Source organism: Acomys minous, assembly GCF_964271855.1.
Source record: "Acomys minous genome assembly, chromosome: 12".
NCBI classification, from domain to species: Eukaryota; Metazoa; Chordata; class Mammalia; order Rodentia; family Muridae; genus Acomys; species Acomys minous.
This window is the reverse complement of record NC_140493.1, coordinates 40777997-40789387: the sequence shown is the minus strand read 5'-3', so window position 1 is coordinate 40789387 and position 11391 is coordinate 40777997. Positions and strand designations below refer to the sequence as shown.

The following is an 11391-nucleotide window of genomic DNA, read 5'->3' as shown; positions in this document are numbered from 1 at the left end:
CTGTGGCTTTACTTTGTAACAATGTGTTTTGAGAATTTCATACTTGACTTGGATACTTGATCATATTCACTTCCCACGCCTTTCCCTAACTCTTCCTAGCTCTAACCCTGAAGGCCCTCTCAACTTCCTGTCCTTTTGTTTTGGTTTTTTTGTTTGTTTGTTTGTTTGTTTTTGAGACAGAGTTTCTCTGTGTAGCCTTCACTGTCCTGGACTTGCTTTGCAGACCAGGCTAGTTTCGAACTCACAATGACCCACCTGCCTCTGCCTCCTGAGTGCTGGGATTAAAGTGTGCGCCACCACGCCTGCACCCCACCCTACCCTCTGTGTTTTTAATAGCCCTGACTCCAGCCATCAGTAGGGCCTCAGCTTGGCGTGTCGTGAACTTGTTCACAGTTTTACTCAGTTTAATTTGCTTTGCTTAAAAGAGATTCTGAAGACATGAAGCTGGAAACCCATTCAGTCACGTTCCTTCCCCCTGCGGCAGATGTTTTCTAAGCAGTTTTTCCTCGTTTTAATGTTTGTACTTACAGAGGAGGTAGAGATAGAAAGAAATGCCATTGCCCATCTTACTATACTCAGGTCTAAAGTTGGCGGGGCAGGTGTCTTCTGGAACCTACGTGGCCCTCTCTCTATGGAAGTGAATAAAGATAATAAAAATTCTGTTGGAGACCTATAATGTTCTTCTGGGCTTTTCTCAAATTCTCCATTTTCCTAGGCCAAAACATCCAAAAAAAAAAATTTCTTTTTGTTGTTTTTGAAGCACTCTTGTTACATAGCCCAAGCTGGTCTTGAGCCCCTTACATGCCTTGTCTCAGCTTCCAAAGTTTTGGGAAGCCAAGACAGGTATGAATCATCCATGCCTGTCAAAAGCCAGCCAATTCTTCAACTCAAAACTCCACGGTTAGGAGCCAAGTGTGGTGGCACACGCCTGTAATCCCAGCACTCAGGGACGTAGAGGCAGGCTGATTTCTATGAGTTCAAGGCCAGAGTGGCCTACAAAGCCAAGTCCAGAATAGCCAAAGCTAAACAGAAAAATCCTGTCTCAGAAAACAAAAGCAAAAACGAAAACAAATAAACAAAATCCATTTTACATTCCCCTTCAATGCTTCCTAACCAGACCAGACCACAACACCCACCAACCTCATTTTGCAAAGGAGCCTGCCCATTTAAGAATATATGCTCATTCACACACACACACACACACACACAAAGCAGATTCCAGGTGGGCATAACAGTGCATGCCTTTAATCCCAGAGGCAGAAGGATCTCTGAGTTCAAGGCCAGCTTGGTCTACACAGTGAATTCCATGCCAACCAGGATTACATAGTAAAACCCTGTCAAAGGAGGTGGGAAAAAAAAAAAGCAAAGCACCTCTGTGTGACCCCCTCCAGTCCTCTGTGAGACACTAAAAGCCCTGATAGTCAAAAGGCCATCTCATCATGGCCAGGAACAAGCTACAGGAAAGCAGAGTGTGAGCAAAGGAAACTCATCATATTTCTTTACGAAATCAGATTTATTAAAAGTTCTCTACAAGTCAGCAACAGTGTAGCACTTCTCACCTTTCCACACACGCACAGGAGACCTAGTGTTTCCAGCTGTCCAGGCGAATGCCCGGGCCAGCCCCGAGTCCTCAGCCAGGGAATGTATCATAGATACGAGAGCCGGGCAAGCCCAACAGAGGCCCTGTCCTGCTTCTCCCCAAGCCCCACCGTCCTGTCAAGGTCCATATGCCAACAGTCATTCACATTTCACAAGGTTCTAGACACACAGGTTCCTCAGACAGACACGGACGACCAAACAAGCCTCAGAGCCAAACGACGACGAGCGGACATAGGTATAAAAGGTAAAATGTATGTACAAATATAAAGCACACAGTACGTGAGGTATACACGGCGCTCTCACAAAGTTAGTAGTCTGCCTAGGCATAGCCCTTGAAGATGCCTGCCCGCTTCTGTGCCAGTTCTCAAAACACAGTATTTTTTTTATTACCCGTTTAACCACCTGGCTTCAGCACTGTCCCAGACAGTGACTGCTTTTTCATCTGTATTTTTTTTTTTAATGCAACTTTCAACAGTTTCTCTGAAAAGCTTCATTTCTTGTAGGGAGTAAGGTTTCCGTCTCCAGAAGTCTCCAGGCAGAGGCTGGGTGCCCGCCTGCCAAAGTGGAAGCAAGGTGAAATCTGGTAAGCAGCTAAAAGAGCGAATGTGCATCGGATGAGTTTTACAGTCCTTCCCAGCTACGTTTTCGAGGTTCTCTCTGTCACCGGAGAGATGGATTCACAAACCACACAACACGTGAACTCCAAAGAGCCCACCACGGGCAAACTGAAGACCCTGGATGCCAGAGACACAGCATACCCAATGGGAGGACGGTATCCAGTTTCATTCTGGAAATTGAGTCTGGAGACTCTTGCGAGACTGTCTCGAGTTCACTCACTTTCTTTGAAGCACAAAGACGCTTCGCATATGCTCCTGAGAGAGCAGGTTGAAGAGTCTCCTCACACACAAAATGTTCCACCTCAAGATGGCTGTGGGCGTGGGGGTGGGGCTGCCGTACTGGAGGAGAGCCTTTCGAGCTAACTGATTCCACGTGATCAAATTAATTTTTTTTTAAAAAAACATTGCTGTCTGAGATCAAGAGTTCTGAAACAGCCAGGAATTTGCGTCCCCCAATCCTTTTCCCCGACTAGGCTGGAGAGAGCTTTCGTAGCTGCAGAGGGTAGGTTCCAAGGTGGGGAGGGGGAGACATATCATTGCATAGGAGGCCTCGGCAAGCTCTGGAGGGGAGCCTGGGTACAGGCAGGCTCCGGGGCTTCTCAGTCAGTCTGCTCCAACACTGGAACACAGTCACGGGTGAGTGTACGGCAAGCGTAAGGGTATAAAAAAAAGAAAAGAAAAGAAACTTCCGGTCAGAGAAACCGCAGCAGCAAGTGGAGCCTTCAAAGGCAAGTTCAAAGATGGCAGGCCTGTCGCCCCAACCGACTGCCACCGTGCGTCGTGCTTTCTTTCCCGTTCGAGCGTTCACGTACACTACACCTGAGCACGTGGGATGCCCACACTCCTCCGTTAGCTCCAGCACCCTCGTAGGTGACACCGGGACAGTCAGGAGGGTTCAGCGAGAAGAGGGGACACCTCTGCAGAGCAGCTAATCTGAGTGTGTGCTGCTCAAATTGAGTCACTCAGCCCAGAGAGGCGGAGCCACACCGAGCCCCACAGGGACAACCGTGCTTCGTCTCCAAATCTGGTGGCACCATGTAAGAGGGCCTGCCCATCATTAGAAATGGAAATGCCATGTGTGAATTATGAGGTTTCTGAGGTTTCTCCTTTTGGGATTAGCAGAAGAAGGAACTAACGTCACTGTCCTCCTGGTACTCGGGAACAATCTGGTCTGACGTTCCCATTTCTGAGTCAATATACCCCGGTTCCAAGACATATTCGAACCAGGGATGGAGTAAGATCTCAGGAGCTGTGAGTCTCTCCGAAGGCTCTCTTCTCAGGAGGCTGCGGATGAGGCACCTAGCTTTGGGGGAAAGATGCTCAGGGATGCAGAACTGTCCACGGCGGATTTTAGAGAAAAGGGCACTGGGGTCTGAGTCATGAAAGGGGTATCGTCCAACCAAAAGTGTGTAGAGCATCACCCCAAGGCTCCAAACGTCCGCTGCCTTTCCGGAGTAGGTCCCGGTAGTGTTGAGGATCTCGGGGCTCACGTAGGCTGGGCAGCCATGTTTGTCTGACAGCGCATCATCTTCGCCCTTGATTATGTGCGTATCTTCCAGGCTTTCCAGTCTGAGCTGGGTTCTGTGGGGGAAGAGAAACGGAGCTATTATTTTCAGACCAGCTGCTATGGAAAAACAAGGCCTTACCAATAACAGTGCCCACAGGCACTAACAGCCAAGGCCACAGGAATGTCATTTACCCCTTCATCTAGTAAGCAATGCCCTGCAAGCAGCCAGGGCTCGTGATTTCACAAACTGAATACAAACTGCAATAAATGTTTGCAAAGTATCGAGAGAGCGCCCGGGGCGGAGGGTATGATGCAAAGTCTCAAATAATATTCATGATGCTAGAGCTTGTAAGAGATATCCTAATAGGGTTGCACAACTGGCAAGGTTCACATTGCAGAACGGGGAGCAGGTTTCAGGGGAAGACTGGCAGAGTCTACAAAAGTCGTCAGGGGAAGAGCAAGGACACGTGTCCTCCTTCCTGGGGGGGGGGGGGGGGGAGGGTGTCTCTGTATCCTACAAACCACGAGTCTCTCTTCCCATGACACTCACTGCCCAGACCTGTTGACACTACTGCCTACCCCAAGAAAATTTTGCCCACCCTGAGTCCCAGCTACAATAACCACCATGGGACCATTGCAAGAAATATTTATTTACAGTTATTGGAGTGTTTCACTGCAAAGAACATTTTAGTCCTGAGAGAGGAGTGATGTGAAGAGGCTGATAGATCTGGGGACCACAGGGCCCCCAAGCACCCCTGGGGACTACAGATCAATATACATGAGTAATTTATCATACATGAGAGTCTCTGACCTGTAGAGAATCACTGTTAAAGAAGTCACTGGAGAACGTGAAGGGAAGTCCAGAAAACAGGGCTAGAGTGGAAAGAAACTATAGTCTACAAGATCTCTGGGCAAAGGAACTCATTCAGCAGCAGGTGCCTCCTTACGCAGAACCAGCCACCCACATCTCCTAGATCCCCCCACAGCCACGTGGGGCACCTCTAATATCCGGTGCCGGCTTCTCTGAAACAGACCTATTTCTGTAAGTCACTTGTTGTGAAGTTACATGCAAACGTTTGGTCAATTCCTTTTCCTCTCAAAGGTCTGGTGGTTTCTTTCTTTCTTTCTTTCTTTTTCTTTTCCAGCCTTCCTGTTCCCTGGAGTGTAGTATACATGTGCTAACTTCGGTATGTCCTCAGCATGACCTCCCTGTTATGTAAAATACCCATTGGTTCTGTAAACGGAAAATATGACTCAACCCAGAGTGTCTGCCCCTGATTGGCTCCTGTAGTCCTAAAACCCTGCACCTGTGCTGGTTACATGAATAGCGTCAGCCTGCCATTGCTTAACCCTCGGGTTACCAAACCCCATGCCCATGACATTGGCCTGTGCAATGCAGATTTCAAAAGCTGGTGAGGAGGTGTGTAGCACATGTTTCAAAAAAAAAAAAAGGCATCACCATCATCCAAGAAGCACACACATTCCAGGAACTGGATACTTCCTCACTGCAAACAGTTTGCTCCTCTTTGCTAGTCAGTATGTTTCAATAGCTAGAGCAAGGTCAGATACAAACGCATACAGTGAGGACTTCTGTACGCCCTGCAGGGGTGCCCTGCAGTTAAAGGTAAACGTGCTCAGGTAAGCTAAGTCCTGTGTGACTATATTCAAGAAAGTAACTACTGCCCATAGGACAGTTCTGCAGACGTCAATCTACGACTTCCCACCACAGCTTCCTGGACCATCTCGGTGAAACCTCCACTGCAAATCGTAATGTCTCCTTATTCCCTTATCAAGCACATCTTGTCCTCTATGAGGTAAGCCAAGGGCTATATTTAGCAGTGCATGCTAGCCAACTTCCATTTATTATTCAATGTGGTTCTTTTCTGAAGATGGAGCCAATGAGATGTCTAAAATAAAATAAAAAAATCACCAGAGAATGTGAACAGACTACTGCAGGTAGAGAAGGATGCCCAGGCAGCAGCAACACATTAGGTTGGGATGGCTGCGATTCTGCAAACACAACAGCCTAGCCACTATATCTGTAGTGCCTTTTAAGGCGCAGCAGAGCCACTTGCTGGAAGCAAGGATCTGACCACCTCTGAGAGTCAGTATTGCCAAAGACAGGTGAACACCTTTTACCCCCAAAGACTGACGCTTCTGACAAGAGGAAATAAGCCTGAGCCTGGACCAGAAGCATCCAATCAACAGGTAGTACCCACGAAGGCACCAAGGTGTCCCTAGGCTTCCCAACACCCAATCCAATATAGAACAAAGAATGAGCCCGGAGCGTGGCCATGACTTTCCAGATGCAGGACGCCATACTAAGCCAGAAGACCTGAGCCCTTGAGTTTATCTTGCACCTAACTGCATGCCCTGTCCCATCGTCCGTGGTCTGCAGCACCTGCTCACCTCTCCTCCGTGGAGAAGACGAACTTCCTAAGCTTCAGGTCCCCCAGCACAATGGCCGACTGGTGGCAGTGGGCAACGGCGCAAACAATCTGCTTGAAGAGCCTGGCGGCCTCCTCTTCCCGCAGCCTTTTCCGGCTTCGCACATAGGAGTGCATGTCCCCAAAGTCCTTCTCGAAGAAGACGTAGGCCTTGCTTTCCCCGAGGATCACTTCCACGATGCCAGTAATATTTCTGTGCGAGGGTAGCTGGATGTAAGGCCGGATTTTGTCCTGGTAGTGTTTAATGGGGAACACCTGTGGAGAGACGCAACCTGTTTAGGGGACTAGAGAGTGTGTGTGTGTGGGGGGGGTCTGTCTCCCAGGTCTTATACGAAGTTTGGGCTTTCCATGGCAATATTCCATTCATATAGTCCATTCTCTCTCCCACTTATGCAGCTCCAGCCACACCTTGGGACCTGAGCTAGCAGACTCTCAAAGCCTTCTCCGCAACCCCCACCCCCACCCCCACCCCCAGAGGATGACAAGAAGAACCACCACCCGAGCCCACGTGCTTTTGCCTTTCAGGGACCATCAGCTCCCAGGAGCCAAGCCCAGCTTCCTGATGTGGCTCCTTCCTAGAAGAGAGGTAAGTAGCTAGGGGGGGGGTGTACCCCCAGCAGCCCTAAGTGTGAAAAGCAGCAGCTAAACATGCGTGTGTCCCTTTACAAACCCAGAAGGCCCAGCACCGTGCAGTCCAGGAATGTGGTGACTTTGCAGCCTGTGGGGGGGCGGGGGTGGGGAGGGGGGCAGCAGGGGCAGCCAACACGCAGAGCTGTCATTAGTCAGAAGGAACCGATGACTTGGAAGGAGAGTCTGACAAGGCAGCCTTAAGCCGCTTGCCTATGGCTGTGACTCACATGGGAGCAGCCTGGAGTTAACTTTTTACAGGAGGGAATGGGCACCTCAAAACAGTCCTTTTTTTTAAATGTTTGTTTATAACCCCCCCCCCACTCAACCCTGGTTGCCCCACCTCCAGAATGGGTAACAAATCCTCTAAGAAGCTGGCTGATCTCTTTAAGGGCCTTTTGTTCAGTCCGGTTACTCATATCCTAGACGCAACTGGAAATGGTGACACACGGGCTGTCACCATCTGGATTCAGCTATTATCTGCTCGGAGGAACTGGAAGGGGGTTGCACAATGACCCAGACCCACCCCACCTCTGAGGTGGCTGCTCTGGTACCAACTGGGGGGGGGGGAATCCCTCTGCTGTCCTCTCCTCCCGCTCCATCCACCCCACCACACACGTTTCTCCCTCTAAACTGTTCTCATCCACCAAGAAAAGAGTTTTTTTCTCTGGGCTTGACCACGCATCTGAGATTTCACCGTGGGTGGACAGTAGGTGGCAGCAACAAGCGGGAGGTACGGGGTCGGGGGGGAGGGGGGGCGGGGGGGTGGATTCAGGTGAGTTGTTGAAAACTCAGGAGCCACTTTAACTCCAGGAGAATGAAAGGAGCCTCTCCCTGGCCCACAGATGGGGTTACCCAGCTCACATTCACAAAGCACAGACTGCGCAGGCTACGCGCTCTCCGGGAGAGCCAGGTCCTCCCGAACCTGGTTGTACTTCTAATGTTGCAATGAAAACTGCCGGCCGCAAACTAAAGCGAATGAAAGCGAGCCCCTGGAAGCGTTCCAACACCCTTACGCTGGCCTGAAGTCCCTCCCGGGCTTAAGACCCCCCCCCTCCTTCCAACCGCTCCCTAAAGTGGGCTGTATTCTAGCCCCAATAGAAGTTCAAGCTAGAATCCCCTGGGTATTCCGTCTATGAAAAGCCCATGCCGCAAACCTCCGGCAAAGAGCTTTGCCAATTGCACCAAGCCCACTGCAGGGCGTTTTTCCAAAACAGGGGGAGGAGGGAGATGAGAGCAAGGCGATGGCATGGCCCTGGAATCCACTGCAATTCCAAACTTAAATGGAACGCCACGCGCTAGCTACACTGAGCGCCAAAGAAAAGAACAGAGATAAAAGAACTGAACCCTGCACTTCCTCTAGACCGCCGAACCCTCACCATAACACTCCACAGGAAACCCCTCAACCTCCAAAAAGGCGATGCTGACCAAAATACCTCCTTATCCGACTCAACGCCCTTATCTGCTCTGCCAAACTCAAGGGGCTGGCGGGAGCGCGATCCGGGTGGGCTGGAACCTAAGCACTTCTGTGGACCACCCAGGCCCGCAACTCCGATCCCAGGATGCTTACCTTGCAGCGCAGCTCCCGGCCGGTGTGGATGCACAGCGCCCGGGACACATGCTCGCGCTCAGCTAGGGGCAGCAGCAGGTAGTCAGCGATGCGGCTGGGCCCGGGTGCGCTCGCGCAGCTGCCGCCGGTCCCCTGCGCGGAGGGAGGAGGCTGAGGGCTGCAGGGAGAGCCCGGGGGACTGAGGTAGTCTGGGGGACTCGAGCACTCAGAGAGGCGCGGACATTTAGCCACCACAGCCGCCGCGTCGTCCGTGTCCAGCAGGCGTTTGGCCGGGGTGCCCCGGGCAGCAGGGAACAGTACTGTGGGACCGCGGGGCTGCGAGGCGCCGCTCAGTGCAAAACGCACCGGACCGACCCGCATCGCGGCCCTGGCGGGAGCGGCCCCGGCTTTGTAAATCCCTGGACCCGCGCTGCGACTTTTTCCAGTCCTCCGGATGGAGTTTGCAGACGGAGCTAGGATCAGCCTCCAAGAGGAGCAAAACGAGAGCCGTTCCTGGACACTGGCGTTGTACACGAGGACCACGCGTCCAAGAGTAGGAGATCCGCTGAGGTCCCCAGACCCTCGCAGGCACCAGGTCTAGGCGCCTCGCTGGTGGCGGCCGCTTCTATTGTTGCCTAGGCTATGGATAGTTCGGGACGTGGAGGCCCGAGTTCCCGGGTGCTGAGCGTCGAAGACAGGATTCCGCAAGCTCGGCGGCTTCCCAGAGCAAACGCACTTCCCAAAGCAATTAGTCTTGAGTAAAAGCCGGCGCAACTTTTCCGCGCCGCTCGGGATCCTGCGCGCTCCTAGGCTCCGGGCGTGCGAGGGAGCAAGACGCGCTCGGAGAGAGTGACTGAATTTGAGTGTGTGCACCGCACTGATCCCGGCCAGTGCACTCCTTCTCCTTTTCCTCCACCTCCTCCGCCTCCCGGTGACTCACGCTGTATACACACACACACTCACAGGCCGGGCTGTGTAAACAGTTGGGAAGCCGGGTTGTGCAATGAGGTGGCTGCGACGACTCCGGCCCCGTCGCCCGGCTTGCAGTCACCGGAGCGGAGGGAGGAGACTGGGGGCGGGAGGGGGGGGGAAGAAGGGGAGTTGGAGGCTGGGACTGTGGGGGTGGCCGGAGGCCTGGGGATGCTCTCTACAGCGCACGCCGGGGCGCAGGTGGGAACATCCTGGGCCGTTTTGGGCGCGCGCACATACGCCCCCCGGGCTGGGCTGGGCAGCAGGCTTGCGCGCGCCCCACCGTAGGCCTGCGGGCTCCGCGCTGGTAGCCGAAGGAGGGGGCGGAGGAAAAGCTCCCGTGACGTCAGGGTCCCGGGGAAGTGGGCAGGAGGGGCGGGGCGGGGGAGAGAAACAAGTGCTGATTGGTGTACGCTCATCATTCACAGAACACAATGGATCTAGAGCTCCTGGCCGGCGCGCGCACCTCCGGGCTCGACACAGGCAGCTAGCTGGCTGCAACCCAGCGGTCACGCCTTTACCCCCGGTGGGATCTCCCCGCTGCTCTGCGCTTGGGGAGCTCCTAGTGGAGCTGTGGGCGCCGCCGAGTCGCGGCTGCAGCCGGAGGAAGGGGAGAGAGGAAAGGTGATGAATTCCATTATCAGTCATTCACCCCCACGCGGTAGTTCCGGGGAAGACCTGTGCGTGGTAGTGAATGTAGCTTTTTTTCCCCCCTTTTCCTGCCCCCTCCCAACTCTAATCCTCAACGTCTGTTCGCTTCCACAAATAGAACCTTCTGTTGGATGAAATAAAAGCAAACACTGAGCCTTCTGCTCTGCCTCCACCTCCACGCCCCTCCCGCGCCTGCCGCCCGCCCGGATTGCACGGAAATAGCTTCTCCTAGCTCCTGGGCCGCCCCTTCGCGGTGACTCGCAGAAAGAGCTTCCTGAGCTTCCTGAGCCGGTGGGAAACAAAGGATGTGGGGAACTGGCGGAAGGGGCACGTGGCCGCCGCCAGATTCCTGTCCCCTCCCGCATATCCGTACACGCCCGAGGGTCTAGAGCGCCGGTGCGGTCCGTGGTATGGGGGTACGGGTCACTCTATCCACCGCCGAGGATACTTATTACCTGCACCCGGACAAGGTCGCGTGTGTGCGTGCATTTAGCACGAGTTGTGTGCTTTTGAAATTGGCTGACCCTGCTCCCTGGAAACGGCTTGCAATCACATTTTGTGTTGTTGGGTTTTGGATCCCTGCCCCCCTTTTTGCAAATCAGGTCAGTTTGGAGTCCCTGGATCCTCACGCAGCATAGATACCTATTATCAAAGCTCTTTCTTGCATTTATGCTGAATGATTAATTTTCCAAAATCAGGTCAAGCCCAAGAATAAGTCCTTTTCATTATTAATTCTCCAGCCATTCAACAAACGCTAATTAAGCATCTCCATGGGCTAGGCGCTAGGGATTAGAAGATTTAAATTGAAACATTAATGATAGCTGGCATCAATTGTGGCCTGCGGGGGGGGGGGTGTGTGTGTGCAGGCTTCTTGTTCTCAGCATTTTGCACACATTACTGAGCTTTAGCTTTACACTGACTTTATAGGGCTGGGGGGTTAGGGGGTGACAGAAGCCTCAAACCCTTAACCTTGCTGTGATTCAGAGGCTACGTGAAGCTTCTTGTAAGTCTCAGAGGAGACTACAATTTGTCAAGAAAGGAAGCGTTAGGGAGGCCACGATCTCCAACGCACTGAACTCGGGCTTATGAGAACCGCTCAGAGCAGAGCTATGAACACAATGGCTTGGCCCGAAGGCGCAGGGATGCACAGGAGGGCAGGGCAGCTCCCAGGGTGGGAAGCTGAGTCTTCACAGGTTCTTGGGACCAAGTAAGTTTTTTTGGTTTGGTTTGGTTTGGTTTGGTTTTGGTTTTTCGAGACAGGGTTTCTCTGTGTGTAGCCTTGGCTATCCTAGACTCGCTTTGTAGACCAGGCTGGCCTCGAACTCACAACGATCCACCTGCCTCAGCTTACCGAATGCTGGGATTAAAGGTGTTTGACACCATCCCCGGCTCGGAGCCAGGTATGTTTAAGGAGCTGTACCAGGT

The 11391-nt window shown here is 52.7% G+C and overlaps 1 protein-coding gene and 1 long non-coding RNA gene across 2 annotated transcripts; one reads left to right on the top strand and one right to left on the bottom strand.

The window, feature by feature from the left end:
- Positions 1 to 1494: 1494 nt before the first annotated feature.
- Positions 1495 to 9747, bottom strand: TRIB1 (tribbles pseudokinase 1). The gene is made up of 3 exons (XM_084751010.1): positions 8368 to 9747; positions 6133 to 6425; positions 1495 to 3797 (listed from the first exon to the last, which is right to left on the bottom strand). The coding sequence occupies exons 1-3, from the start codon at positions 8725 to 8727 to the stop codon at positions 3332 to 3334; spliced, it is 1119 nt and encodes a 372-aa protein (XP_084607136.1). The 5' UTR covers positions 8728 to 9747; the 3' UTR covers positions 1495 to 3331.
- LOC311579951 lies at positions 6463 to 10125 on the top strand. Its single transcript, XR_014773303.1, has 2 exons — positions 6463 to 6756; positions 9744 to 10125. It is a non-coding gene; the product is annotated as an uncharacterized lncRNA (long non-coding RNA).
- Positions 10126 to 11391: the final 1266 nt, after the last annotated feature.

What these genes read in the sequence shown, in the direction of transcription:
- TRIB1 (XM_084751010.1), bottom strand. Translation starts at nt 8,727, where the DNA reads ATGCGGGTCGGTCCGGTGCGTTTTGCACTGAGCGGCGCCTCGCAGCCC. An exon ending in GCCGGGAGCTGCGCTGCAAG is followed by an intron (nt 6,426 to 8,367) that starts GTAAGCATCCTG and finishes GTCTCTCCACAG; the next exon opens with GTGTTCCCCATTAAACACTA. An exon ending in GTCTTCTCCACGGAGGAGAG is followed by an intron (nt 3,798 to 6,132) that starts GTGAGCAGGTGC and finishes CTTCCCCCACAG; the next exon opens with AACCCAGCTCAGACTGGAAA.